Source organism: Syzygium oleosum, unplaced genomic scaffold, assembly GCF_021117445.2.
Source record: "Syzygium oleosum isolate NSW1041296 unplaced genomic scaffold, Sole_v2.1 Sole_v2.23, whole genome shotgun sequence".
Lineage (NCBI taxonomy): Eukaryota > Viridiplantae > Streptophyta > Magnoliopsida > Myrtales > Myrtaceae > Syzygium > Syzygium oleosum.
Genome location: NW_026607507.1, coordinates 1629895 through 1657262, shown reverse-complemented (window position 1 = coordinate 1657262; position 27368 = coordinate 1629895). Strand labels below are relative to the sequence as shown.

At 41.4% G+C, this 27368-nt stretch overlaps 3 protein-coding genes and 1 long non-coding RNA gene across 6 annotated transcripts; 1 reads left to right on the top strand and 3 right to left on the bottom strand.

Annotated features, from left to right (window-relative positions):
• Positions 1-497: 497 nt before the first annotated feature.
• Positions 498-2369, top strand: LOC115674719 (transcription repressor MYB5-like). The gene is made up of 2 exons (XM_056302292.1): positions 498-1056; positions 1465-2369. The coding sequence occupies exons 1-2, from the start codon at positions 749-751 to the stop codon at positions 2090-2092; spliced, it is 936 nt and encodes a 311-aa protein (XP_056158267.1). The 5' UTR covers positions 498-748; the 3' UTR covers positions 2093-2369.
• On the bottom strand, positions 941-12853 carry LOC115674720 (uncharacterized). 3 transcript variants are annotated; one of them, XR_008814236.1, is made up of 3 exons: positions 12566-12849; positions 1439-2030; positions 941-1080 (listed from the first exon to the last, which is right to left on the bottom strand). It is a non-coding gene; the product is annotated as an uncharacterized LOC115674720 (long non-coding RNA). The 3 variants fall into 3 exon arrangements; XR_008814238.1 differs by lacking the exon at positions 941-1080 and adding an exon at positions 1150-1289; XR_008814237.1 differs by lacking the exon at positions 941-1080 and having other exon boundaries at positions 1295-2030; positions 12566-12853.
• Positions 12854-13524: 671 nt separating this feature from the next.
• On the bottom strand, positions 13525-16133 carry LOC115674718 (probable glycosyltransferase At5g03795). The gene is made up of 3 exons (XM_030597203.2): positions 15582-16133; positions 14470-15037; positions 13525-14222 (listed from the first exon to the last, which is right to left on the bottom strand). Exons 1-3 carry the CDS (start codon positions 15961-15963, stop codon positions 13718-13720), a joined length of 1455 nt encoding a protein of 484 aa, XP_030453063.2. The 5' UTR covers positions 15964-16133; the 3' UTR covers positions 13525-13717.
• A 1858-nt stretch (positions 16134-17991) lies between these two features.
• LOC115674599 (syntaxin-132-like) lies at positions 17992-25944 on the bottom strand. The gene is made up of 13 exons (XM_030597037.2): positions 25671-25944; positions 24788-24898; positions 24588-24644; positions 23980-24028; positions 22676-22764; positions 22518-22591; positions 22021-22063; positions 21870-21930; positions 21753-21778; positions 21594-21671; positions 20864-20944; positions 18575-18640; positions 17992-18403 (listed from the first exon to the last, which is right to left on the bottom strand). Exons 1-13 carry the CDS (start codon positions 25686-25688, stop codon positions 18230-18232), a joined length of 927 nt encoding a protein of 308 aa, XP_030452897.1. The 5' UTR covers positions 25689-25944; the 3' UTR covers positions 17992-18229.
• Positions 25945-27368: the final 1424 nt, after the last annotated feature.

Genomic DNA, 27368 nt, shown 5'->3' with positions numbered 1-27368 from the left:
CCATTTGTGGTGTGTTAGACGAGGAAATAACATCAGGGTTTACTCAAAGAACTTTTTGCATGCATGAACCCACGAAGATTGACTTTTTAATTAATCGAGGAATGGATATGTACAGTGAAGAAGACGCACGATACGAATTTGATGTTGGTTGTCGATAATCTCGTATTGGGAATGGTCACCCGCTCGAGTTTCAGCTCACAGTTTTCGATTTGATCGATAAAGTTAGCAAGGGATTCTAGAAATCGAGCCTTGACCTAAAAAATGTTTAAATCGATGGAATTTCATGTATATATATAAAGAAAGGCGAGCACATTTGGAGACAGCACATTGGGGAATCCCCAACTCGACAAAGAAGAAGCAGACTCCCCCCATGCAAAGACAGAAGCAGCAGACAAAGCAAAATGGGAGGAGGCGTCCCCACCAAAAGGAAGAGAAGAGAGTAGATGCATTATACATATATCCAAAACTCAATCACCACCACGTGCCGGCTCCCCATTGGAGGTCAAGAGTGTTCTAAAACTCAATGCTACGATGATTTATTCTGAGGTCGTGTTGCACTTCACTTCTTTCCTCCTTCTCGAAATCAACACACGAGACACTGAGCTTCTCCATCTCTCCCACCAACCCTAATATTCCCCCTACTTTATCCACAAACCAATCCATTCCCATAATTAATCTCGAAATCAACGAGAGAGAGAGAGAGAGAGAGAGAGAGAGAGAGAGAGAGAGAGAGAGAGAGAGAGAGACCATGAGAAACCCAGGTCCAGCTTCAGCTTCAAGGGGCAACAGCACAAGCACAGCAACGCCATGTTGCAGCAAGGTGGGGATAAAGAGAGGGCCATGGACGCCGGAGGAAGACGAGGTTCTCGCCAGCTACGTGAGGAGGGAAGGCGAGGGACGGTGGCGGACCCTCCCGAAGCATGCCGGCCTCCAGCGCTGCGGCAAGAGCTGCCGCCTCCGCTGGATGAACTACCTCCGCCCCTCCGTGAAGAGAGGCCAGATTGCTCCTGATGAGGAGGACCTCATCCTCCGCCTCCACCGCCTGCTTGGAAACAGGTACCCCCGACCCTGAGCTAAGTTCTGTTAACAAAGTAACATGACACGTTGGGATTTCAGCATAGACAAATCTCACCAGCTTTAACAATGTTCTGCTAATTGTTTCATTTCTGGGGTTTCACTGTAGCTTCCTTCAACTGACACGTAAAGAAGCAAATCCAACCGAACGGCTTTTAGCGTGAGAATTCAGATAGGATCAATCCAGAACCTGTATTTTGCCCTCTTTTCACGAACTGAATTTTAAACAAATCATTTAGCTAGAAATAGTAAGTTGAACAAAAGTTTCTTATGCCAACTCGAAGGAAAGACTACTCGATAGATCTAGAACGGCAAGATCGAGAGATATTGGACAATGAGGTTGACTATGTCTATACTTTGGTACCTCTTGGTTGCTGAAACCATGAACAGGTGGTCTTTGATAGCTGGAAGAATCCCGGGCCGCACCGACAACGAGATCAAGAACTACTGGAACACCCACCTCAGCAAAAAGCTCATCAGCCAAGGAATTGATCCCCGGAATCACAAGCCATTATCGAACCATAACCCTAGTTCTTCACCAGCAGCCCATTTACAAAATACTTATAATGCTTCAACATTCACATCGAAAGCAACTTACCCCAATCCTTCAGTACCAGTGGAAGAAACCAGCGACGAGAACAATCTGAAAGTGGTGGACGGCCACCTGGGGCAGCCTCAAAACAGCGTTGTCCAAGCACACAACAACGACAACTGGCAAAATGTGGAGGGACTCACGATGATGAACAGCTTTGGCCAGAGTTATGCTGATCATAACTGCCATAACGAGGACATATTCTCTTCATTTCTGGATTCGCTCGTGGAGGATGAGTACACAAATCAGTATCACCGCGGTCTGACTGCCACTGTTCCAGCGCAGTTTGTGCCCGCGGTTTCCTTCGCTTCCGCGGCGAGCTTCAATCATGGGAATGCTACCTGGGAGTTACCAGGACTCAGATCTGAAATGGAAAGCCTCGGTGATCAACACAATGCGGTTCCCTACAATAACCACCTACCGTGACACGCCACCGAATCTGTGAAGATTAAGGATCAATACCTACTAAATGTGAATCAGCTCTGATCAGATAGGTTTATTAATTCTTGTTTCATCTTATTATATATCTACAATGAACATCTCTGGTACTTGCTGCTCCACTTAAGCTCGAGTGTCTTTGTTTTTCAAGCGACACTAGTGTAGTAGGAGATATTGGGTTGTGCTATGTTGTGTTGTCAACAAAATTTAATGAAACATTATTGTTTTACCTTTACCGATTTTTATGATAATGCGTTTGATGTAATGCGGGCTAGTCTTCTTGTTTGTTTCTCTACCTTCTTCTCGAACTATCAAAAAAGAAAGATGGACATATGATTTTATGTGCATTACAGGAATTATCAGATGGTCTTATGCATCTCTTGTTCATTAATTGTCCGGGTAAGTTTCTCCTCTCTTTTTCTACCTTTTTTACCTTACTGCACTGTGCCAGTTTTAAACATGTCCCAAAGTTCGCAGTGCATAATTCCCTTGTATTGCTTCTGGTGAAGGATTGTCCAAACATGTAGTTGTGTTCCCAACTCATATGTGTCTGAAATCCCCATGAATGTCTCATGCATTCTCTTGAAGTATTACATGTGAGGCGCTACACTCGCCATTCTAGTTGTGGCATTCACATAGAAGCTAATTCAAGCATGTATCAACTTATAATCAAACACTTTTGCCTGTAAAGCTCAGTTGAGTACTCCGCATCTCATGTTGAGTTCATCACGATATGAAAGCAAAGAACTTTTGCATGCTTTTGGCTATACTTTTACCTGAGTATTCATTGGCATAAGGAAGAAGGGGGAGGAGGGTCTAAGGTCTCGAGATTGTTAGATCAAATAGATCCACGTACTGTTCTCTCGAGTCGAAGATCCATATATCTACATCCAGTGCACTCAGATGAACTCGATTCCACACGTTCAAAATATTTTTGTCTTGCTATTATAAAAATGTCGTGGCTAACTCTCGTTGGCTGCCTAAGGTTTTTTCTCAAAAACGTCTAAAGATTAAGATAAGAACAACTTTGGACAAGACTTGATATCATAATATACAGCACTAGATTTTCAATTGATGTACCACTACTGTATCAAATTCACGCGCCTTGATGCATGCAGTTTCGTATACGCTTACAAGGTATACTTGCATTTTACCGTGAACAAGTATAAAGTAATAAGTATTTTATGCACGCATTATTGTCATGATTATGTTTGGAGATCTTAGCTGCAATCAATTGCAATCGTATATGCTCCTTCATTTATGGTACTCCAAGCTCACAAAGGTATCACATGAATTGGTAGACTAATGTCATGTTCTAGAGCACCTAATCGATTGGCCGTGGCTTGATTTTACCTTTCAGTTCGTGTAAATCATGTGATTTAGAGACTAAGATATTCAAAATCATAATGCCAAGGGGTCAACTAAGTATTGGAGTCTGCCAGTTACTGGATATATGCAACTTTCGATCGGCATCTAACTAACGTTTCTGAACTAAGCCATTTTTTGTCGAGTGCAATGCATGAATATACTCCGAATCGATGTGTAGAGCCGCATGCATATATTATAGTTAAAACTGTTATACTATTTCACATATTCTGTATGAATTCTTCTTTTTCAACTAAATATTTAAGTTAAAATAGAATGATTCAAGCACCCCTTTTCTTAACGATTGCTCATTGTAGTGGTTGCCAACAAGATAAAATTTAAGGGTTTATTTCTTTTCCGTCTTTGAATGGAGGATATTTACGTTAACACACGTGCACGTTAGCCTCGAGAGGCAACACGACCCGTATACCCAATATTTTACTAGGGTTTCATATCTCTTGTAATGTTTTTTCTTGTGACGAATGGCGTTTATAACTTTTATGTATAGTTATTGGCAAAACGTACTTAATTTTGTGATTCGCTTTCTGTAATTTGTTGAATATGATGGTTGAATTGGTAGGTAAAATTATAGAGTTTGATTAAAATAGCACATCGTACCATCGTACCTGTGCAACCGGCATCCATAAGTTCAAGGCGGATCCAATAGGATAGGTTTCATATTATAAGATAGGTCATCAAATACAGTGGAGCAGACATTCCCCTAATAATGAGGTCAATCATATCATGTCGCTAGGACTTTTGGAATCGTTTCAATCAACCTCTTATGACATAAGTTGTCCTAGTCAAATACCTGCAGCACGATAGTAGGCACGACGAAATCTAAAGTTTGTTTCATCATGTGTCTAAGATAACTCAAGCTTGGGTAAGTCTAAAATAAAGTTAGCACAGTGTGTTTTTCCCTTATGGACAATATTCATAAGTCGCATGTCATGCCTTCTAATTATCACCATAATTAGACCAAGAAGAGAAATTAATTGAATTTGGGAAAAGATTTTATGCTAATAATATTGAGACGAAAACATTATGAGGGTTCAATTAGACAAAATACTACATCAATTGACAGAGACGATCTTTAAAATATAGGTTGCAAATTGTAATTAGCCCAAGATAGTGGCTACAAATGTCTACTCATGCATTCGTACTTAGCAGAAGTGTAAACTAGTCAAGTTATTTGACTTCAATTCGCGAATTACTCAATCTTGACTCGATTCTTTATCGAACTTGAGTCGAGTTTGAGCTGTTGCGAAAATTCAAATCGGCATTAGCATAAATATTACAAACAATACAGAATTATAAAGAAACGAAATTGCAATAACAAAGTCGGAATCGATACAAATGAATACCGAGGCCTGTGTTTGACACAGTTTCCTTAAAACAGATTCGTTCCCTCCAGTACGCGATTGAGGTTTCGTGAACGTCTGTCTCCCAGGATACAACGGTTGACAGCGAAGAAGATATCACGACACTTCCAAGCTTTCGGAGAACTTGAACAAACTCGAAAATGAACACTACCGAAAAACAGTGCAAATGCAAAGAATTTTTAAAACAGAGGAAGAATGATTTCGATAAAATAGAACGCAGGGGATAGCATTTCGGGAATAATAACGGCCGATTAAATCTGTCGTTACAAAATCAATACGAATAACGGACGATTAAATCTGCCGTTATAAAATCAATATGAAATAACGGACGATTAATTCTGCCGTTATAAAATCAATACGAACGATTAAATCTGCCGTTATAAAATCAATACGCATGGGAATAACGGTTGATTAAATCTGCCGCACGTTACGAAATTCGTAACAGTTTGAGTTGAAAAAAATAAATCAGAAGGCAAAATTGGGCTCGTCGCGAGGCCCACTTTTCGGTCCTGCAATCGTGTATGCGAGATGTGCGCTCGCGCCCAAGTTTCAACTTGTCGGGCGTCGGATTTGCACCCCCCACGCCTGCGCGCGAGGCAGAGAGTTTGTGCTATGATAGTTACCACTTCAAATAAGTGTAACTGTATATAAAGTACTCCATAGCCTTCTTTCTTTTCCGATGTGGGAATAGTGTTTTTCCACTTCCCACTTCCAACTCAAGGGTGTTCTTTGAGCATCAATTTCTCATTCATTCACCCATCAATTTATCCCATATTTCCAACAATCCCCCACATGAATGAAAATTATTTTAGTTTTGACTCTGTGATAGTGTTCAACAATTGAAACCTGCATAGGATAGGTAGATGTTACCCTTTGAACCTTTCCTTGTGAAAGTATATTTACTTTACTAGTTGTCCAGTAGACATGATGTCTTTGAACTGTCCAGCTTTCTTATGTAAATGAACCATACACTTCACACAGGAATCATCTAAACGTTTATTCAGTTCTCATAGTTATGTTCGTTTTGGCCATGAACATCAACCTGGTTCTGCAAGAGTTTCTAAAGAATTTAGCCCTTAAATAATTCTCCTTTGAAGCGGCCCCACTTCTCTCTCACATAGGTGATTACTTAATTTTGAGTAATTTGTTTACTCCACTTAAGAATCATTAAAGCAAAATGCTATCCTTTCCATTACAATATCACTGTTATTTTATATAGGAATGGTTTTAGGGATAACCCTCACAGTGACATCACTAAGTTTATATAATTAGGTTGTCCCTTTGAACCTAGATCTTGGGATCTCCAGTCAACTAGGTTGGGTTTCCTTTATATCAACTTATTCTTTCATGGGCTTCAGTCCCATTCCTCTTGTCGATTTCTCAACTAACTCTCTATTTAACCCTTTGGTTATCGGATCCGCAATATTATCCCTTGACTTTACGTAGTCAATAGAGATAATTCCTGTTGAGAGTAGTTGTCTAATGGTATTATGTCTACGACGTATATGTCTAGACTTACCATTATACATATTACTCTGTGATCTTCCAATCGCAGATTGACTATCACAATGTATACTTATTGGTGGCACAGGTTTTTGCCATTTTGGAATATCCTCTAAGAAATGGCGTAGCCATTCAGCCTCTTCACCACATTTATCTAATGCTATAAATTCAGATTCCATTGTGGATCGGCTATACAGTTTGTTTACGGGATTTCCAAGATACGGCTCACTCCGCTAGTGTGAATACATATCCACTAGTAGATTTTGAGTCTTTTATATCAGATATCCAGTTCGCATCACTATATCCTTCCAGAACAGCTGAGTATCTGGTATAATGCAGGCCATAATTCCGAGTATATCGTAAGTACCTGAATACTCTCACTATTGCTTTCCAATGGTCAGCACTCGGATTGCTTGTATATCTACTTAATTTACCAACCGTATAGGCAATGTCTGGTCTAGTACAACTCATTAAGTACATTAGACTTCCAACAACTCTAGAGTACTCTACTTGAGAAATACCCTCTCCTCTATTCTTGGAAAGATGAAGACTATTGTCTAATGGTGTTCTAGCAATACGGAATCATTCATGTTGAATTTTTCAAGAATCTTGTCCACATAGTGTGATCGGTTTAAAATAAGACATTCGATGTTCTTGTGATTTTAATTCCTAAAATCATATCAGTAGGTCCCATATCTTTCATGTCAAATCTTGAATTCAACATATACTTGGTAGATTTGATCATTTTATCATCACTACCAACAATTAGTATGTCATCTACGTAAAGACACAAAATGACATAGCCATTTGTTGTCTCTTTAATGTAGACACATTTATCACATTCATTGATCTTAAAACCATTAGTAATCATTGCATTATCAAACTTTTCATGCCACTGCTTTGGTGCTTGTTTTAGGCCATACAATGATTTCACCAATTTACAGACTTTCCTTTCTTGTCCTGGAATTATAAAACCCTCAGGTTGTTCCATGTAGATTTCTTCATTCAAATCACCATTTAGGAAAGCTGTTTTTACATCCATTTGATGTACTTCGAGATTTCGCAATGCTGCAATTGCAAGTTTCATCCTAATGGAAGTTATTCTCGTCACAGGAGAATAAGTATCAAAGTAATCTAAGTCTTCTCGTTGTTTGTATCCTTTGATCACAAGCTTGGCTTTGTACTTATCAACAGAGCCATCTGCTTTTTAAAAATCCATTTGGACTTTAAAGGCTTACAACCAGGAGGAAGATTCACTAGCTCCCAAGTATGATTCTGCAAAATAGAATCAACTTCACTTTTTATTGCTTCTTTCCATAGAGGTCCCTCAGAGGAATTCACAGCTTCTGCATAATTTAATGGTTTCTTTTCTAACAAATAAGTTAGAAAATCATTTCCAAAAGATTTTTCCACTCTTGCTCTTTTGCTACATCTTGGTTCTAGTTCATGATCTGAGTCATGAATTTCATGAGCCGAATCGTGACTTTCTTCATTCATAGTTTCATTCTTTCGTTTAGATGAACTTGATCCATCATTGGATTTACAAGGAAATACATTTTCAAAGAATGATGCATTCCTAGATTCCATGATCATATTCTTGTGTATATCTGGAATTTTAGATTCATACACAAGAAATCGATATGCATTACTGTTATGTGCATAGCCTATAAAGATACAGTCCACCGTTTTAGGACCTATCTTTGTCTTCTTTGGTGTTGGAACCGCCACTTTTGCAAGACACCCCCACACTCGTAAGTGTTTGTAGGATGGTCTCCTACCTTTCCATAACTCATAAGGGGTTTTATCCTCTTTCTTTCGAGGTACCTTATTTAAAAGGTAATTGCTTGACAATATAGCTTCTCCCCACATATTTTGAGGCAAACCTGAATTTAGTAATATCGCGTTCATCATTTCTTTCAATGTGCGATTTTTACGTTCAGCAACACCATTTGATTGAGGAGAGTAAGGCGCAGTTATTTCATGTATAATTCCGTGTTGTGCACAGAATTCACCAATTAGTACTTCGTACTCGCCACCTTTATCACTTCTCAATCTTTTAATTCTCTTATTAAGTTGATTTTCAACTTCATTCTTATAGAGAATAAATTTCTCTAAGGCTTCATCTTTGCTTTTAAGAAAATACACATAACAGTATTTAGTGTTATCATCGATAAAGGTAATAAAATATTTATTACCATCTCTCGTTTGTACGAATTTCAAATCGCAAACATCACTATGAATTAATTCAAGGGGTTCGGTGTTTCTTTCAATTGTTTGAAATGATGATCTCGTTAATTTTGCCTCAACACAAATTTCACATTTATGTTTTGAATCAATTTGAAATGAAGGTATATGTTCCAAGTTAATTAATCTACGCAATGTATCATAATTAACGTGTCTTAGTCTACCATGCCATAAATTGGAAGACTCAAGCAAATAAACGGAAGACTTATTATCTTTATTGATAATTGTCATTACATTGAGTTTAAAAAGCCCATCAGTTACATATCCCTTCCCCACATACATTCCGGATTTAGACAAAATAACTTTATCTGACTCAAATACCATACGAAATCCATGCTTGTTCAACAGAGACCTAGAAACCAGGTTCTTTCGGATTTCTGGCACATAAAGAACATTGTTTAGAGTCAGCTCTTTTCCTGAGGTCATCTTCAGCAACACCTTCCCTTGGCCTTCGACAGCAGAAGAGGCAGAGTTTCCCATAAAAACCTTTTTCCCATTAATTGGTTCAAGATTTGTGAACATGTCCTTATTGGAGCATATGTGCCTAGTAGCACCGGTGTCAATCCACCATTCCTTCGGATTGGACCCAACTAAGTTTACTTCAGAAACCATTGCAGAAAGGTTTATGTTTGACACGTCTTGAGCGATGCCACTCCCCATATTTGTCTCATAATTCTTCTTCTTTGGAAGTCTGCATTCCATAGATCTATGCCCCATTTTACCACAGTTGAAGCATTTTCCTTGAAACTTGTTCTTGGAAACTCCTCCTTTTAGTCCCAACTTTGGCTTGGCAATCTTCTTGTTCTTGTGGCCTTGCCTAAGCTCCACAACATTTGCCTTAGCTGTAGTAGGATTGAACCCTTTGCGTTCAAATCCTCTATTGTCTTCTTCAATTCGAAGTCTAACAATCGCTCTTCCAGGTTCATTTCCTTTCGCTTATGCTTGAGATAGTTCTTGAAATCCTTCCACCCGGAGGTAGCTTTTCAATAATAGCAGCCACTTGGAAGGTTTCACTCAAGATCATTCCTTCACCAATTTCATGCAAGATCACTTGAATTTCTTGCACTTGACTGATCACAGTTTTAAAGTCCACCATCTTATAGTCAAGGAATCGATCGACAACAAATTTCTTTGCTCCGGCATCCTTTGTTTTATATTTTCGATTCAAGGCTTCCCATAACTGCTTTGCCGTCGTTTTTGCACAATAGACATTGTACAATGAGTCATGTAAGCCATTCATGACATAGTTCCGACACAGGAAGTCAGAGTGATTTCATGCTTCAACAGCATTGAAGACTTGCTTATCCGTTTCTCCATTGGATAACTTAGGAGCTTCCTCAGTCAAAAATCTCGCAAGATTCAAAGTTGTCAAATAAAACAACATCTTTTGCTGCCACCTTTTGAAGTTCGATCCGTCAAACTTTTCAGGTTTCTCACCATGGTGGACAGAAACCGCAGAAGGAACAGAGGATGAGCCAGGCAGTTGGACAGCTGAGGCATAGGTAGAGTTTTTGGTGATGTCGTTAGCAGCTACATCGATACCATCGTTTCCAGCAGCCACATCCACGACTTCTTTACTAGTAGCCATTTGAATTTGTAAAAGCACGAATTCTGTTTTAAGATTGTTGAGAAAATTCAAATTGGCATTAGCATAAATATTACAAACAATACATAATTGTAAAGAAACGAAATTGCAATAACAAAGTCGGAATCGATACAAATGAATACCGAGGCCTGTGTTTGACACAGTTTCCTTAAAACAGATTCGTTCCCTCCAGTACGCGATTGAGGTTTCGTGAACGTCTATCTCCCAGGATACAACGGTTGACAGCGAAGAAGAGATCACAGCACTTCCAAGCTTTCGGCGAACTTGAACAAACTCGAAAATGAACATTACCGAAAAACAGTGCAAATGCAAAGAATTTTTAAAACAGAGGAAGAATGATTTCGATAAAATAGAACGCAGGGGAGAGCATTTCGGGAATAATAACGGCCGATTAAATCTGTCGTTACAAAATCAATACGAATAACGGACGATTAAATCTGCCGTTATAAAATCAATACGAATAACGGACGATTAATTCTGCCGTTATAAAATCAATACGGACGATTAAATCTGCCGTTATAAAATCAATACACATGGGAATAACGGTTGCAGAGAGTTTGTGCTATGATAGTTACCACTTCAAATAAGTGTAACTGTATATAAAGCACTCCATAGCCTTCTTTCTTTTCCGATGTGGGAATAGTGTTTTTCCACTTCCCACTTCCAACTCAAGGGTGTTCTTTGAGCATCAATTTCTCATTCATTCACCCATCAATTTATCCCATATTTCCAACATGAGCTTGAAAATATTTAACTCGAGTAGCTCATAAGCCTAGCTAATCGAGTGATCATACTTTACATATTTTTACTACGTATACACTCGTAAAGATGAATAATTACACAATTAGATATGTATATATATAATGTATTTTCACAATTGGAGCTCGACCTCGAGCTCTAGTTGGATTTGACTAAAATCTTGAGTCCAGTCGACTGAGTGAGTCTCAAAGTCATTGGAAAATTTACTCGACTGTATGTTGAGCTTGAAAAGGCAAGCTCAATTGAGGTCGAGTATCTAGCATAGTGCAGTCTAATGAAACCTACGCAAGCTATGTGCATCCCTTCCATGTTCATGAGGAATTTTTTCAGTCTCGTACTTTCAAGCATAAACCGAAGTCCATGGACACACATGCATCACGACCTCAGCTTCTCTTTTGATACACAGATATAGCTTGAATGATGGTTGATATAAGTGCGCTCTAAATTTTTCTTTCTTTTGGTGTTTGTCTGGCCAAATTTCAACCATGCATGAATGGGGTTAATTTTCTGTGGCCGTTGGAGAGTAAGGGAGAAGTCCTTTCTAAGACAAGTGGAAAGCAAGAAAGAAAGGCAGATGGAGTGGAGAGATCTGAGAGAGTTTGATACGAGTGAGTAGGTGGGGGAAGGGTTGTGCTGATACAAAAGCAGAAAGAAAATTGGAAAAGGGCATCCCAAAAGTCTCAACCATGCATCTTTCTGTGGAGCCCTCCACAGTCGCAAATATCGTGTGATACTCTCTCTCTCTCTAAACTTTTTAAATTGGAAAATCAATTCAGAATAAACCAGCAAGAATGTATTCGTGGAAAAATGATAGTTTAACCTCAGACTTGGTCCTATGTGTATGGTGCCTTCTATGGTGCACTCGGAGACCAATCTCCGGTCATAGCCCGATGATTGTTTCTTTAATTAAGTCCTTATACAAAATGTCGCGCTGCACAAGAATTTAAAAGGTTTAAGATTAACGGGTGAAATTTACTCCCATCTAATAGGATGGTCACCACATCTTTTGAGAAGTAGCAAGGATTTATAAACCCAAGGTGTAGAAGGGGCTCTCTCACATAGCCCACAAAAGAAAATATCCGCATGCCTCCTCTGCATATTTTCTGTGGCATGCATTGATTTTATCCTCGTTCATGTGAAAGAGCAGTTCTTGTGTTACTTAAACCCTACTTGCAAAAGTGATGATACTTAGAGACTTTAACCATCTCTGAGTGCTTGTCACTGAATCATCTTTGCACAGAACTAATGTATCCCATCTTATACTCATAGCCAAAGAAGAGAAGGCAGGATCACTCTATAGAGAGAGCTACTCGATCGTTTGACGTTTTCACGGTTGAGACGGCAATAATCTCAACTAATAACAGCACGAAAGTTACATGGAGTCCATGCCTTCCGTGGTCGGTTAAGCTTACTAATAACCTAAACTAAAACCCGACAATAGTCCATCAAAAAGGCAATACAAGCTTAAAGAGGAGTAACTGTGATCTCGCAAACTACCCATTAAGCAGAACTCATCGAGAATTTATGAATTGTCATTGATGGCATTGAAACAAAGTATGTACAAACTCATTTTATTTTAGATAGGAAACAGGACCGACTTACCTGCAAGTTGAGCTTCAAACTTATAGAGACGTAGGAAGAAGGGCACGTTCCACGCTCTATCACCATCCTTGACGAAATTGGCAAAATCTCCAGAAGCAACAAAACAAAAGCAAAGAAGTTATAATGGGAATTGTAGCGCTGAAGTGCAGGCAAAAAGCTGAGTGCTGGAGGCGATGGAATAGGAGAGGGAGTTTGGAGAATAGAGGGGAGATAGTTAGATCACGAAGTCACGTGCTGTGCTTCAGTTTTGCGGAGTGGCCAAAATGCCAACCAAACATTCCAATGGGGAGGGAAAGGAGACATGGACCTACCTTTCTTTGTCGGAGAGCTTCTGTTTCCTGTACCTGCAACTGCAAATGGGTCATCTTTAATTAATTCCTCGTTGGTGGGAATAATGAAGAAACGGTTCCTTTCCATAAAAAGGCAACACAGGTTTCGCAATTATTGTTCTCTTCAGGGGGGCTCAGAATACCGGTTATTTCGGAGGGTAAACACCGCAGCGGCAACCACGCGACGCGCTCGAGTTGGTTATATGGCCTTCAGGTAGTATTTTATTTATACTCGAGGGTCCGTCACAACGTCCATTACACAAAGCGACGGTAGGGAGGCCCGAACAAACAATGAGATCTATGGCCATGACAAGTCCCCGAACACCAAAGGCATCTAACCTCAAAGGACCTAAAAGACCCACTTCTTTGTCGGCTAGGTGGCTCCCTCATCAATTTTCCTATGGAAAAACAAATTTGCATGTCATTGAGAAAAAAAGAAAATTTGCCCCACTTCATGAAAGTGAATGAAAATGCAGTTGGTTGACTGACGTTCTGGAAGGACTGTTGGCGGATGCAATGAATTGTAGCTGAAGTACAGATCATGCAAATGCAGTGTAGTGCAGGTAATGTGTTCATTGAAAGCAGAAACGAATGCATATGAAGCAAAGGAAATCAGGACCACACAACAGATGCGCCCAATATGAAATATCTCCTCATTCGTGTAGAATGTAACAGAACATTTGCAGTTCCTATCCTGACCCTTTGTCTCAAACACCAATTTTTATTTCCTTAACATCTAATTTCTCATATCAACTGTGGAACTTTACAAATGCGCAGCCCCAGTGTGGTATCTAAACAAGCGGAACAGGAAATTGTACAAGAATCAATTGGAACCAAAGGAAGCCGTTAGTGGGACTCTGACGGTACTTCTTCGAAGCCACAGCTCATACATAACCATGCAAAAGGCGTCATAATCGACCGGGGATGGATGCCACTGAAAATGTTTCCGGACCTTCATCACATTGCTTCGGAACATCGAGAACTTGTCATTGCTCACTCCCTTGAGGATTCTCTTAAGCAACGGAATGTCTAAAGTGGCAACCACGACTGAGAAGCTCTTCCAGTTCAATATGTCTGCGAATGGGAGATCGTAGTGATTGGCGATTATCACAGGGACACAACCGTAATACAACGAATCTGCAATGCGGGCTGTGTTTACTTCAAAGCCTTTGACATGGAGGCAAAATTTGCTCCCAAGAAGCTCATCAGAGTATGGCGTGGTGAGTCGGCCATAGTGAGCGAAGATCTCAGAGTCGTTTCTCCATACTTTGACAAGCTTTTCACGGACAGGGGAGTTTATACCCCCAGCAAAGAATGCAAGTTTGTTCCTGAACATTTTGACCAAGATTAGATCATTCGATGGATCAGCGACACGGGCAACCTTAAACTTGGGAGTTCTGGAGGAAAATACACACTTCTTTCCCATTCTCAGAAAATATCAAGTGCCAAAAGAGACTTGGTGCACAAACAGATGAAAAGATGGAAACCTTTAGTTTGCTTGAGAAAATGCAGAAGACCCACAAACCTTACGAAAACGACACTTATTCATGATGAGAGCCTAAAAATCATACTCACCTCTTAGACGACATGATATTGGGAGGATCCCCCTGTCTTGGCCAAACTTGAGGCAGAGAAGCATCCTTGTGAGTTATATATCCAGGAAGGAAATAGCTTGAAGAGCACACAACTTGGATGGCATTCATCTTCACCTCGCTTGCTTTATCCATGGCGGACCGACCGATGGAGTGACAGGCGACATAAAAGTGATCGGCCCCGCCTGTCCGATTCCAGTAAGGATATCTCCGAGTAATGTTCACGACGTAATCCCGTACATAATCCTGGATGCCCGCAACGCCAACTCTCGGGTCATGTCGCAACCTTGCGATGGAGAAGGGCATAAAAAACAAATCTGCCTCGGTCGGGTCCTTGGTGACGAAGTGGCTTTTCATGAGGCTCTTCTTGAAGTAACTCTCACTGGCGTAATTACCGCCAGGCTCGAAACCCACCGGCAGGAGAACATTAGCGAAGGGATCGTCCCGCCTGTGAGGATAAACATATATCTTAAAGCTCCTATTCATTTCTCTATAGTCTTTCTCGAAGACATCTCTGTTATGGTACACGTCGTGGTTATTCACATGGTCGCCTGAACCAAAAGACCAAAAATTCCCAAACACGGGCGTTAACACAATAAGCTTCTCATACATTAATGTCTCATCCCACTCACACCAACAAATTCTCAACTTTTATCCGATCAACAAGGCAGAAATTACATGTCTAGATCCGGCTAAAATGCGTTGCTCATTCTATTTACTTCTCGTATATCAGTAAAAACACCATGACAGTTCTTTGTGTATGCAAATTGGATGCAACGGTTCAAATGGGTGTGAGTTAAAATTCTGAAATTTCCTCATCTCCTGTGGAAACACTTTAGGTCGACATGTACACTTTCTAAGGTTTAAAAAGCTGAATTCATGGCACTGTTCAGCATAATGACACAGGAATCATTAAATGACATTATTATCGAGGCTTCATTAAAAAGACAACTTCCACAATTCCTTTTTGACCTCCTAATAATTGCGAACCTTCATAAATTGCAGTGAAAGAACAGGATCGAACAATTTCAGTCAAAACTCTAGCAACTCACGATAAGATCCGAAAAGTCAAAAAGGTTCGCAATTTTCACTAACCGCTGGGCTCCAATCGGTCTCCCGACCCGCTCCGACCCGCGTTGACTCCGCGACCACCGCTCCCTCCAGCCACGGCGGGGCCGGCGGGTCCGGGCGATTTCCCACCCGGAGAGCTCCCGGCGGCCCTATCGGGAGCGACCGGGACGGGCCGGCCGGCGACGGAGGACCGAAGCCCGGGCTTCTCGACGGGGAGGGTGGGCTGGGGCTGGCGGTGGCGGTGGCGGTAGTGGAGGAAGAAGATGTTGGAGGTGGTGAAGAGGTAGAAGAGGATGAGGAGGGAGGTGAGGAGGGCCAAGGTGGTGGGCACGAAGAAGAGGCCGCCCCGGGTGGAGCGGGAGAGGCGGCGCTGCGAGTAGCGGAGGAGGAGGGAGGGCGGAGCCATCTTCCATCACCGAGGGACAGCGGGAGAGAAGGGTCGTTGATGAGAATCACTGCGCTTCCTCTCCTCTCTCTTGCTTCTGCTGCCCCATGCCGAGCCGATACAGCGAGTAAGACAAAAATTGGGTTTGGTTTTTCTTCTCGGGGCCGAGTTGGAATTATCGAGGGCAGTGAATAAGAAAAAAAGGACATCTTCGCTCGAATCGCCGTCGTCGTGGGTTCGTTGAATCGTCGTCGCGGGTTCGTTCCGACGAGGGAAAAATGACATAAACAGTGCCTAAATTTTAACTCAACATGTAATTTAATCCCTGAATTTTTAATTTATTTAATATAGTCCATGAACTTTGGCGCCTGATGCTCAATATGATCCCTGAATTTTTAATTTATTCAATGTAGTCCCCGAACTTTTGGTACATGTTCAATTTAGTCTAAGAACTATATTAACATGTTCAATGTAGTTCCTAAACTTGAATTAATGAAAGGACTAAATTGAACATTTTCATATAGTTCATGGACTAAATTGAAGATGTACCAAAAGTTCAGGGACCACATTGAACAAATTAAAAGTTCAGGGACCATATTGAATATCATGCCAAAGTTCAGGGATTACATTGAACAAATTAAAAGTTGAGAGACTAAATTGCACATTGTATCAAAGTTTAGGGATTCTTTGTGTCATTATCCCTTTCAATGACGTCGGCAAATGGATTGCATAGTTGTTCTTTTACGGGGAAATTTTTAAAAAGTCCTAAAGTTATTTTATTTCTACTAGTTCGGCTCTAAATTTTTTTATTTTGTCAATCGAGTCGTAAACCTTTTCACATTTTGTCAACTGAGTCCATCCTATGAATTTTGACCTGAAATTGCCGACGTGGACGTTGGTCATTCTACGTGTCATGGCCAAGACCATCGTGGACGTCGGTCATCAAGGCCTCGTTGATGGCCAGAGAAGGTCCCTGGCCTTAGGTGAGGGCCGCCCTCACTACCCTAGCAAGGGCAAACCCTTGCCCAATTTGGCGAAGGGGCTTCCCTCGCCAGGGATTGGAGACCGTCGGCCATTGACGAGGCTTGGCGATGGTCGGGGGAGGAAAAAGAAACGAAGAAAAAGGAAAAAAAAAGAAAGAAAATTGGAAAAAAATATTAAAATGTTACTAAAAATTATCCACCCCAGTGCCAGTCGGAATTCACGTTAGTGATTTTCGGCCAAAATTAGTCAGATAGAGTTAATTGGCAAAATATGAAAAGGTTTATGACAAAATTGGCAAAATTTAGGACTGAATTGATAAAAATAAACTAAATTTAGGACTTTTTGAAAAATATTTCCCTATTCTTTCTCATTTTCAAGTGAACCGGGTCTAAAACCAGTCATTAGATCCAAAACCAGCTTGCAGATGCTAATGAGGTGTCCTCGACCTGATTAAGGATTCCCCCATTTTGAGAAATATTCTATTAGACCAAGTGCGGGCGAATCCTCTTGTCATATCACATGCGGGTCCTTTGAATTTTATCTATTAGACCAAGTGCAGGCGAATCCTCTTGTCATATCACATGCGGGTCCTTTGAATTTTATTGAGTGCCACATTGCGAACGCATTGTCTAATCTAAAAATGTTGAATCGGGTCATAGAACAACCTCTAGAAGCAACATGGGTTTGCTTCAATTTTCGTAACCTTGGTCAATGGACTTAATTACGAAGGATAGCTTCAAATTGAAACTGAGTGATATCGACTCCAATGCCCCCTATTCTAAGGTTTTCATTTTTACCGAACCGGAATGCACACCTTCAAATTTAGTGAGACGCCAATGGAACTCAACTCTTTCAATGGTCCGAATCGATCTTAGCAAAGAAGCCAAGTACAACACCCTCATAGAACGAATCCTACGCATTGTATTTGTTTACCTTCCTTAACGTGCTAGGGACGTCATCGTCCACCCCTGCAATTTACTCAAGATGAAGAACTGGTAACTCAGCTTTCAGCTGGTTTACCTCACCGGGGCAATTTCGGTTTATAGCAGAATCATCCAAGAAAAGTTCACCAAAGCAAAGAATTAATAGATGAAGTTGTAGCCAAAGAATTTTGAATCAGGTACAAGACCGGGAGGATATCCGCAGTAAAATGAAACGGTACACACTCGATTGCCACGTCAAAGAACGCATGAGGATCAAAAACACGCCGACCACCAATTATCAACAGGAAATATCCGAGATACTTTTTAAACAGTTCACGACATTGCTCTTCTATTTATACAGCAAACAACACGTGAGGTCCTTAAGCACCCTTGTTGCTACTCCAGGGTTTGATCACCGCAACGACAATGATCACCACGATGATGAGTAGGATTAGGATCGCGATGCACATCCATTTCCTAGAGCTCTTCTGCAGGCTCTTTGCCCTCTGGAGTGCAGTGTTGCCACTCTGAACGTGATCCACCGCACTTGAGACCTAAAGAAACATAGATGAAGAGTTGAACCACATAATCAAGGTCCAAGTGTGGCAAAGCAGAAACTCATCGAACTTCTTCAATTGGAGAGGTACTCCACAAAAGTACTTTCATGTTCTCCTCGTGGAAAAGAACAAAACCTCGATGAAGACAACTCAGTAGAACTAGCCTACCTGTGATTCTATATTGTCAAGCATGTCTCCCTGGGCATCCACCAACACAGCCATATCCATGAATATCTGCATCATGAACAAACAAGAGTTACAACATATAGCAGAGCCTAACATCTCCCCCCACACAGCTTTCACCATCAAATGTGTGAACAGAAAACTAAGTGTTGTACATCTAATTGATCTAAATATGGATTCTGTTACTTGTGTGCTCTCAGTGTTCCGTACTGGCCATAGCATCCGTTATATGATGGCAATGGCAGACATCGTTCTCGTAATTGACCATTATTGTGTTGTTATTAGAATTCGCACTTGTAATGGCTGCTGCTGCTACTACAACCGCTGCAGCAGGCAGCTTATCCCCATCAGTGACTGCTGAAGACCCTGAATTTGAGGAGAAGATCTGGGTGCTGGTCTGAGCAAATCTCGGTTGTGGGCTTTGTGGTATGAGATGAAGGCTTAGAAAAAGGAGATAGAGAAGTTTCTATGGCTGATTATGAAGATCTGGGATTACATTTAAATCAGCTTCTTCAGTGACTGCACTGCAGCCTTTGAAGATGGAAGAGAAAAGAGGCATCAGATATTTCTAGGCTGTATTGTGTGGCAAAGAATGAGCTTCATTATCTTTTGGGAAAAAACCACCAAAAACCCCAAACTTTGCCATCCGTGACACATTTACCCCGAACTTTTTTTTGTGACACCAAAAACCCCGAACTTTGCTTTTTGTGACACATTTACCCCAATGTATTTAGTCCATGGGCATTTTCGTCTTTTTTGCTTTTTCTTTTTTTTTCCTTTCCGGCGAGGGGGGGCCTCGCCGGCGTCGGGCAAGGGCTGCCCTCGCCGGATCCGGCGAGGGGGCCCTTGCCGGCGTCGAGCGAGGGTGGCCCTCGCCGGATCCGCGAGGGCGGCCCTCGCCGGCGCCGGCGAGGTTCGCCCTTTCTGGGCGAGCGAGGGCAGCCCTCGCCCGACTCGGGCGAGGTCGACCCTCGCCGGCGTCGGGCGAGGGTCGACCTCGCTCGAGTCGGGCGAGGGCCGCCCTCGCTCGCCCGGGCGAGGGCCTCGCTCGCCCGGGCGAGGCGACCTCGCCCGAGTCGGGCGAGGTCCGCCCTCACTGGGCGAGCGAGGCGACCCTCGCTCGACGTCGGCGAGGGCGAGGGCCCTCACATGATCCGGCGAGGCCGCCCTCGCCGAATCGGCGAGGGCCGCCCTCGCCGACGATGAGGGCGCCCTCGCCCGACGAGGGTCGCCCTCGCCCGACGAGGTCGCCCTCGCCTGGCAGCGGCGAGGCCGCCCTCGCTCGGCGGCGAGGGTCGACCTCGCCGAGATCGGGCGAGGGCCGCCCTCGCTCGCCCGAGCGAGGCGGACCTCGCCCGACGCCGGCGAGGGTTGTCTCGCACAGGCGAGCGAGGCGGCCCTCGCCCGACTCGAGCGAGGCCGCCCTCGCTCGCCCGGCGAGGCCGCCTCGCTCGCCGGCGAGGGCCGCCCTCGCTCGGCGCCGGCGAGGGCCGCCCTCGCTCGACGCCGGCGAGGGCCGCCCTCGCCGGATCCGGCGAGGGCAGCCCTTGCCGGATCCGGCGAGGCCCCCCCTCGCCGGAAAGGAAAAAAAAAGAAAAAAAAAAGAAAAAGCAAAAAAGACGAAAATGCCCATGGACTAAATACATTGGGTAAATGTGTCACAAAAAGCAAAGTTCGGGGTTTTTGGTGCCACAAAAAAAAGTTCAGGGTAAATGTGTCACAGATGGCAAAGTTTAGGGTTTTTGGTGGTTTTTTCCCTTATCTTTTTGTTGACTTACAAGTTTGTAGACTGGTATACTAAAGCAACGTTAAAACATACATAAATTTTAAGCTATTGTTGGAGATAGCACATAACATATGGCTGTTAATAACAAAAGAATTCACATTTTGATATTTGAAAAGACAGTACCATCCACGTGTACTTATTCGGAATAGATCAATTAATAAATTCTATCGATCAATCACAAATTTAGATAGTCAATTCAAAGAATTCATCCATGAAAGCAAATTGCACTCTTTCTCACATCATAGTGAGCAAATTTCTAAAAAAATTCACGTACGAAACCCATTACATGCATAATGGCAGTAGTAGAAGTCAAGTAAGCACACTGAGGTAAGAGTTGAGATGCAAAACAACTAGATTCAAAAGTACATGAAGTACAAATATTGCTTAGTTCCACCATTTAATTACACAATCCAGCAGTTCCTTATTTTAGCCAGGGTATGTAAATCCCAATTGTGAAGAAAGAGTTAATAGCGATGAATGCTAAGTACCTGCTGCAAATCCAAAAGCTTGCGTTCTAGATCTCTGACCGCATCATGGCGCTCTTGAATTTCAGCAACAGTATCCATAATCTGTAAAATTAACTAACATGAGATCGATCCAACTTTTTAACTTCAATAAAGAGTACCGTGTTCCTAGTAAACAGAATATAGCACACTACGGGAGTAGTTCCAAGATTCCAAAGGAAAATATCAAGCCAAAGAAAAATCGTTCTTTCATCAATCTAATGATGTGTAAACCTTATACAAGTAGTTGGGAAAGGATGATAACGACTTACAATATTAAGACCAGGTAATCACCAAAAAGAAATCTTGAAAGCCAAGAAGATCATTAGGGCCTCCACATTTTGAAGAGAGTTCAAATAAAGCTTTAAAAGCACAAGTTCATCAATTCTCTCCAAGCAATAGAGTAAATTCTATGCAGCTGCAAATAGCCTGAAGTATTTTGACAAAATCAAAAAAAAATTTCGAGTCCACATCCCACACGTATTAGGTTAATCATTTGTTGTACCCAAACTTTGAGAACATAAGGAAATTGTGGGCTTAGTTGATGCTACTTGTGGATGCATAAAAGCAACACGGCAAAAATAAATTCCGGTTGGACTCAACAAAACTCAATTTCTCAAACCTAAAAATGGTTAGCAGAAAAAGCAAGAGTAACATTTGACAAAACTACTCAAATTGTAAAAGAGAGACAAAGCAACAAGAAGGGAAAAAGAACCTGGCCCCGCCCCTGCTCTTGAATGGCCTTTTGGAAGATTTGTTCACTATCTCCAGTCTCAATCAATCTGTCAATTGTCTATTCAAAGTTGTGTGTAATTAGTATACGAGCAAGAGGGGCAACATACCAGAAGTTGGTAAAATTTACAAATCATTTTACCTCTTCATCGGCTCTAGTGCCCGTTACTGACCATTACAGAAACAAAATCAAAGAAGTTAGTACTAAGTCATGCCACAATTGCATTTTTGATATCCAATTAGCCAAAAGGTTTTGTACCAGTAAAAACACGCCTCTCGACAACCTCCCGATTCTCTTGATGTATATTTTCCCTGAGGACCTGCAAAAGTATTCAAAGTTTAAAAAGTTGATAAAATCCCAGGCAGATAGAGAAATGAGAGCCTATGAAAATATTTATGTTTAGAGCAACCTGAAATTCAGCCATCTTGTCTTTGAACTTTTTCTTCATGGCGCTGCATCAATAAAGTTTACAAAATGACATCATTCACTTTATAACCAATCTCTGGTGCCATTGAATGATAGATTCAGATTAGTAATAAATATGATAGCTTCAAAATAATGTGTTCAAAAAGAAGTAATCTTGATGAAACATTTCAACTTCAGCCACTTAACAGGATAGTCTACTGCATTGGCTATAAAAATGTGAAAGCAAAGTGTTGATGTTTCTTCGATAAGCTGTTCTATAGAATCACTTCGTACAATGCATGCAAAAAGATACGGCATAGCCGTATCTGAAGCAATTATTGCCAGGCATGACATCTCGATTCCCTAACCATCACAACCACCACCTTCATCACCACACGCGCGCGCGCACACATGTGTGAGCGCGCGCGCGCGTGTTTGTAGAGAGAGAGAGAGAGAGAGAGAGAGAGAGAGAGAGAGAGAGAGAGAGAGAGAGAGAATTACACAGTTGTTTGCGTTCTTGACCGGTCAACACCTGTACCTTTTCCGCAACCAGGTTTCTGCCTATTTGCCAGATTCTGCACCAAAGAGACAATATAAGACAGATAATAATCAAATCACTATGGCTGTTACTGGGGACAACAGGCATCTCATAATCTTACTTCTCGGTCGAGTTCTTCAATCTTTGATTTTATTAAGCGAGCAACCTTTCCAACCTCATCAACTTCTTTCTCCATCCGCTGCTTGATCACTGTAGACAATAGAAACATCATGATTAGCAATATGATGTTGGACATAGAAGAGTGAAATATAAAATGCTAATCAAACATATATCATTTGGATAAAAATTGGAGAACACCATGCAAATAAATTTTCCAATACATTTAACAGAAACTATTTCTCATGTTTGGGATGAAAGTAATGCTTTCCAGCTGAGTCAAAACTTGGGAGCATTATGGGCATCTTGTATGACGACCATTCGAGTGGTTGTGCCACGGAACAAAATGTGATGTAGTTGAACTGTGACAAGCATAACATAGGTGCATTAAGCCTTTCTCTTAAAGGATTGTCCTGAAAGATAAGCAGCAAAACAGTTTGGGTGCATGAATTTTTTCCAAGCATCAAGAGTGAGATAAAAATTATTAATAAAAGGAGTGATAGTGAAACACAATAATCACACAATCTGTGTCTTCTTCCCACATGAATGATTATCTTCTCCATGTACGGCTGATTTAAACAGTTATGTACTTTTTTGGGCGGTTAGCACCCAGTATATACTCTCAAGGTAATGAAACAGTTGAACATTTTAATCCTAAGAACTACCTATTTTGGTAACTTGGAAAATGTATAAATGGCACACAGCTCTCATATTACCAGTAAAGCATAGCGGGAGTTATTCTAACCATCCTTCTAGGCAAAGAAGTATAGGGACAGAAACATAAAGAACTGATTACCAAGTTCTTAGATAATCCAACCTCAGTAAAAAAATACGATGTTACAAATTAAGTTCCATGGGAAATTATGAAGTTCCCAGATTTCTTCAGCAGCTGGAAATGATCCCAATAACTATGCACCCACTGGCTAAACAAAAGAGCTCTAATAGATAAAAAAATCCATCCAAGTGAGGATATAGCCACACGATACCTGAGATTCGTTATCCATTGGAATGTTAAGAATTTTCCGGGCTATGGAAACTGATACTTAAGGGGAAGAGTATCTTATACTGGGGACGAGATTAAAAATAAAATAAGTTAAGGCAAATAATGTCAAAAGCTTTTCAAAATTGTAGCTCTATTTGATGGACCAATGGAAACGAAGAGAAATCACGTAGTATGCACTTCTCGCGATAATGAGAAAAAAGGAGGGAGAGAGAGAGAGAAAGTAATCGGGACAAAAAGCATGAAAAAAATAGTAGAGCACATTCTTGGATACAAATGAACCTTAAGAGAAAGCTAGAGCAAATCACCTTTCATGGAAGCAGCTTTAGTTACAGCTTTTGATTCCTCGTGCGCATCCTGCATACATACAAGTTGGCAGAAGGATGCATCATCTTATAATAATACTCTATGCAATAGCAGGTTATTCGAGACACCATTAACATCCTACTCAAAGCTACTTCTTCTGTAGGTAATGAGGCGCTATTTGATACAATCTGGAGTTCATATAAGTAGCCATTGATCTATTCAACAGAGCCTACATAAGCCGAAGCCTCGAGTGGCACGAGAAAAAGGAAAAGACAGATCTTCATACTGAGAATGTAAACAAAGGAACAAAAAAGCGGCAGTCATAAGAAAAAGTTCATCATCGAAATATCAATAGTTCCACTCAATGATTTTTCAGAAGAATATAAACATACAGCCAACGTGTAAAAATTTTGATTTATCACGGTGCAGACAATTTGTTTGCAGCACTCATAAACCATTGGTAAGATTTATAAAATGAGGAGAATTAATAGACAATGTATTATAAGTTTTTAACGTAATCAGGTATGCTTATCTAAATCCGAGACAATTGTTGCCAAAAACGGGGGAGTAAACAATAAAACCATAAGGGCCTAGAATGAATGTGCCTTACCTGGAGTTTCTTTAGCAATTTATTCAACTTGTCAATTTGCTTTTCGATATCTTGGACCTGGTTGATCAAGAGGCTTATGAGTGATTGTTGTAATGCAAGACATAAATATGAAGTGCACTATCAACCGTAAGATATGAAAATACATCGAAAAGCAAAATGATTGATTAGGAGGAGGGGCTGAAATGACATCAATAAAACACCTTCTTAAAGAAATTCTCCAAGCCAAGCTCCCCTGAGTGCATTGGAGCATTTGCACCCAACTCAATGTCGCCGTGTCCAGAAGCTTGACCCCGAGGGATCTCAAAGGAATCCTAGGAAAAAAGTTATTAATACAGTTGGCAGAAGTTATAAAACTCAAAACAATAAAGAATGCGGACATCCAGACACTATCCTGGTTTTGAATGGCGTAACACGAATACAACTGTAAAATTCGCAGGCCTAGAATGAAGAAATATATAAACCAAATCAGAACAGCTTCTGCTTCAGCAAAATTTCTTTGGCAAAGAAGCTAAGGGTCGTGATAGTATTCACTCTCTTCTTTACATATCCACATTAACTCATTCAACGTGGCTGGAAACAACCTATTCGATCAAAAATAGAATAGCCACAGATACCTAGAATCTACGGCTCAAAGATATAATTCAAGCGTCAAAATTCAGCGTCTGCAGTCAGCGATGCCCCAAGTGACTGATAGGAGCAGTAGAATCCAGCTTAGACAGACGAGATACTCTTCTCATACATCCCCAAAGTGAAAGGACAATGCAGGAAATCCAAATTCCCGTATCTTCTCCCCCACACATTCCGATTCTCGCTAACGACACAGGATACTCCGAGCCACGCAAAAGTCAAATCTCGCCGCTAATTAAATAAACCAACAACACAAACAACAAGGCAGTAAATACAAGCACGACAACATCCGGTCGAAATCGACGTAGCTGTCCTAATCGAGACTCAGATCAGTAATAAAACACGGCGCGGCGACATCCGGAAAAGAACGCGCGGGAAAAAGAAAACAGCAAGAACGGAGCAACATAGAAGCCCCGCCCCCCATTCATCTATCGCGAAGCGGAAAAGGTCATTTACCGAGAGAAGGTCGTTCATCGCGTCGGTCGGAACGAGCTCGCCCGAGGGAGGACGGAGAGATCCGAGACGGGAGAAGCTCCTCCGGACGCGGCCCGAGGGGAGCACGATCGAGGTCTCGTCGCGCGATCGGAACGCGGAGGAGCGGAGGAGAGAGAAAGTGGAAGGAAGGGGGAGGGGAGGGGAGGAGAGAGAAACTGTGCTCTTTCCCTTTCTGTTTCGTTGGTGACGGAACAGCGAGGAGAGAGAGACCAAAAAAAAACCAGCGACGGAGCGTGAAGGCAGGTTCTGTCCTTTTTGTAGGCTGTTGCCTCTTTTTTTTGCTAAAATTTTGTAGGCTGTTGCCTACTGTTATAGCTCACTCCTCCTTTATTTTTTTTAATTAATTTATTTATTTTGATAGAGCATTGGCTGTTAGAATAAAATACTTAGTTTTTGCCGATTATTGCCTTTTAAGTTTTATCCGATAATCGGTATATTTTATTTCTGAAGACAAAAAACTGACTTTCCCTCCTTTTTATCAAACAAAGGGAAAGAATTTATTGGCTCAGAAAAAAGAAATCTTTGTCAATGCAGTTCCATTACACTCGAGGGACCAGCTTCGATACTATGATTGATGTTGATTTTGCCTATTTTTTGAAACTAATAGAGTTGACACGACCGTAGAAATTCCTACGCGCAAGGAGAAAACTCGGAATATTTACCCATGTTGGGAACTTTTTTTTGTAGAAACATCATGTGAATTTTGGAATAAAGACATAGGAGGTCTTTGAATTTTTGAAAAATATTTCAACAAATGTCTCGAAATATTTTTGTGCAATTGGGTTCTTAAGCTGTGCATATTTGTGTTCAAGCTGGTCCTTTCATAAGATTTACAATCGAAATGCTGAACAGAAGTGCCAATTCAGCACCTCGTCAATACTAGCTACATTAATTTTACACAAATAAGAGAAAAAGAAAATTTAGAAAAAATTGAGAACCGGATTCTCCCCTTTTTTTTTTTTTCCTACGAAGATGGGAGACTTGTATTTCTCATTCACAAATCTGTCTTTATTTATGTTGCTAACTCTCGGTTTGGTCCTACTTCTGCTTTATTTTGTTACTAAAAAGGGAGGAGGGAAGTCAGTACCGAATGCTTGGCAATCGTTGGTAGAGTTTTTTTTTTTGTTCGAATTCTTCGTAGAGCTTATTTATGACTTCGTGCTAAACTTGGTAAACGAACAAATAAATGTTCTTCCCTTTTTCGCCTCCAGGATGCGATTAGTTGAAATCAATGTGGTCTCTTATAAAGTATGGGCCTTTTTTTTATAATCCCCGGGCCCCTCCTCTTCTCTGGAGGTAGTTGAGGGAAGCACAAAGCCAGAATCGCTAGTAATTGTTGATCAGTTATACGGCATTGAATTCGTTCCTGGGCCTTGTACACACCACCCATCCTAGCCATGCCCGAAGTAGCCATGCCCGAAGTCGTTACGTTAATTGCAAGGAGGCAGATGCCGAAGGCAAAGCTAGTGACTGGAGTGAAGTTGTAACAAGGTAGTCGTACTAGAAGATGCGGCTAGATCACCTTCTATTCAAGGAGAGCTAATGCTTGTTGAATATATTGGTTTGAATCCAAGATTCACGACATAGGGGAAGGCAAGGTTGCTCGGCTGGGGTGGGCTGTGGTGACCACATTGTTGGTGCTGTCAAAGCACGTCGAGG

Coding starts and splice junctions, on each gene's coding strand:
- LOC115674718 (XM_030597203.2), bottom strand. CDS start 15,963: ATGGCTCCGCCCTCCCTCCTCCTCCGCTACTCGCAGCGCCGCCTCTCC. Junction 15,038..15,581: donor AGACCGATTGGAGCCCAGCG/GTTAGTGAAAAT, acceptor CTTTTGGTTCAG/GCGACCATGTGAATAACCAC. Junction 14,223..14,469: donor AATATCATGTCGTCTAAGAG/GTGAGTATGATT, acceptor CAAAATGTTCAG/GAACAAACTTGCATTCTTTG.
- LOC115674719 (XM_056302292.1), top strand. CDS start 749: ATGAGAAACCCAGGTCCAGCTTCAGCTTCAAGGGGCAACAGCACAAGC. Junction 1,057..1,464: donor CACCGCCTGCTTGGAAACAG/GTACCCCCGACC, acceptor AACCATGAACAG/GTGGTCTTTGATAGCTGGAA.
- LOC115674599 (XM_030597037.2), bottom strand. Junction 21,779..21,869: donor CGAGAGGCGTGTTTTTACTG/GTACAAAACCTT, acceptor TGTAATGGTCAG/TAACGGGCACTAGAGCCGAT. Junction 20,945..21,593: donor AAGAGCAGGGGCGGGGCCAG/GTTCTTTTTCCC, acceptor TTAATTTTACAG/ATTATGGATACTGTTGCTGA.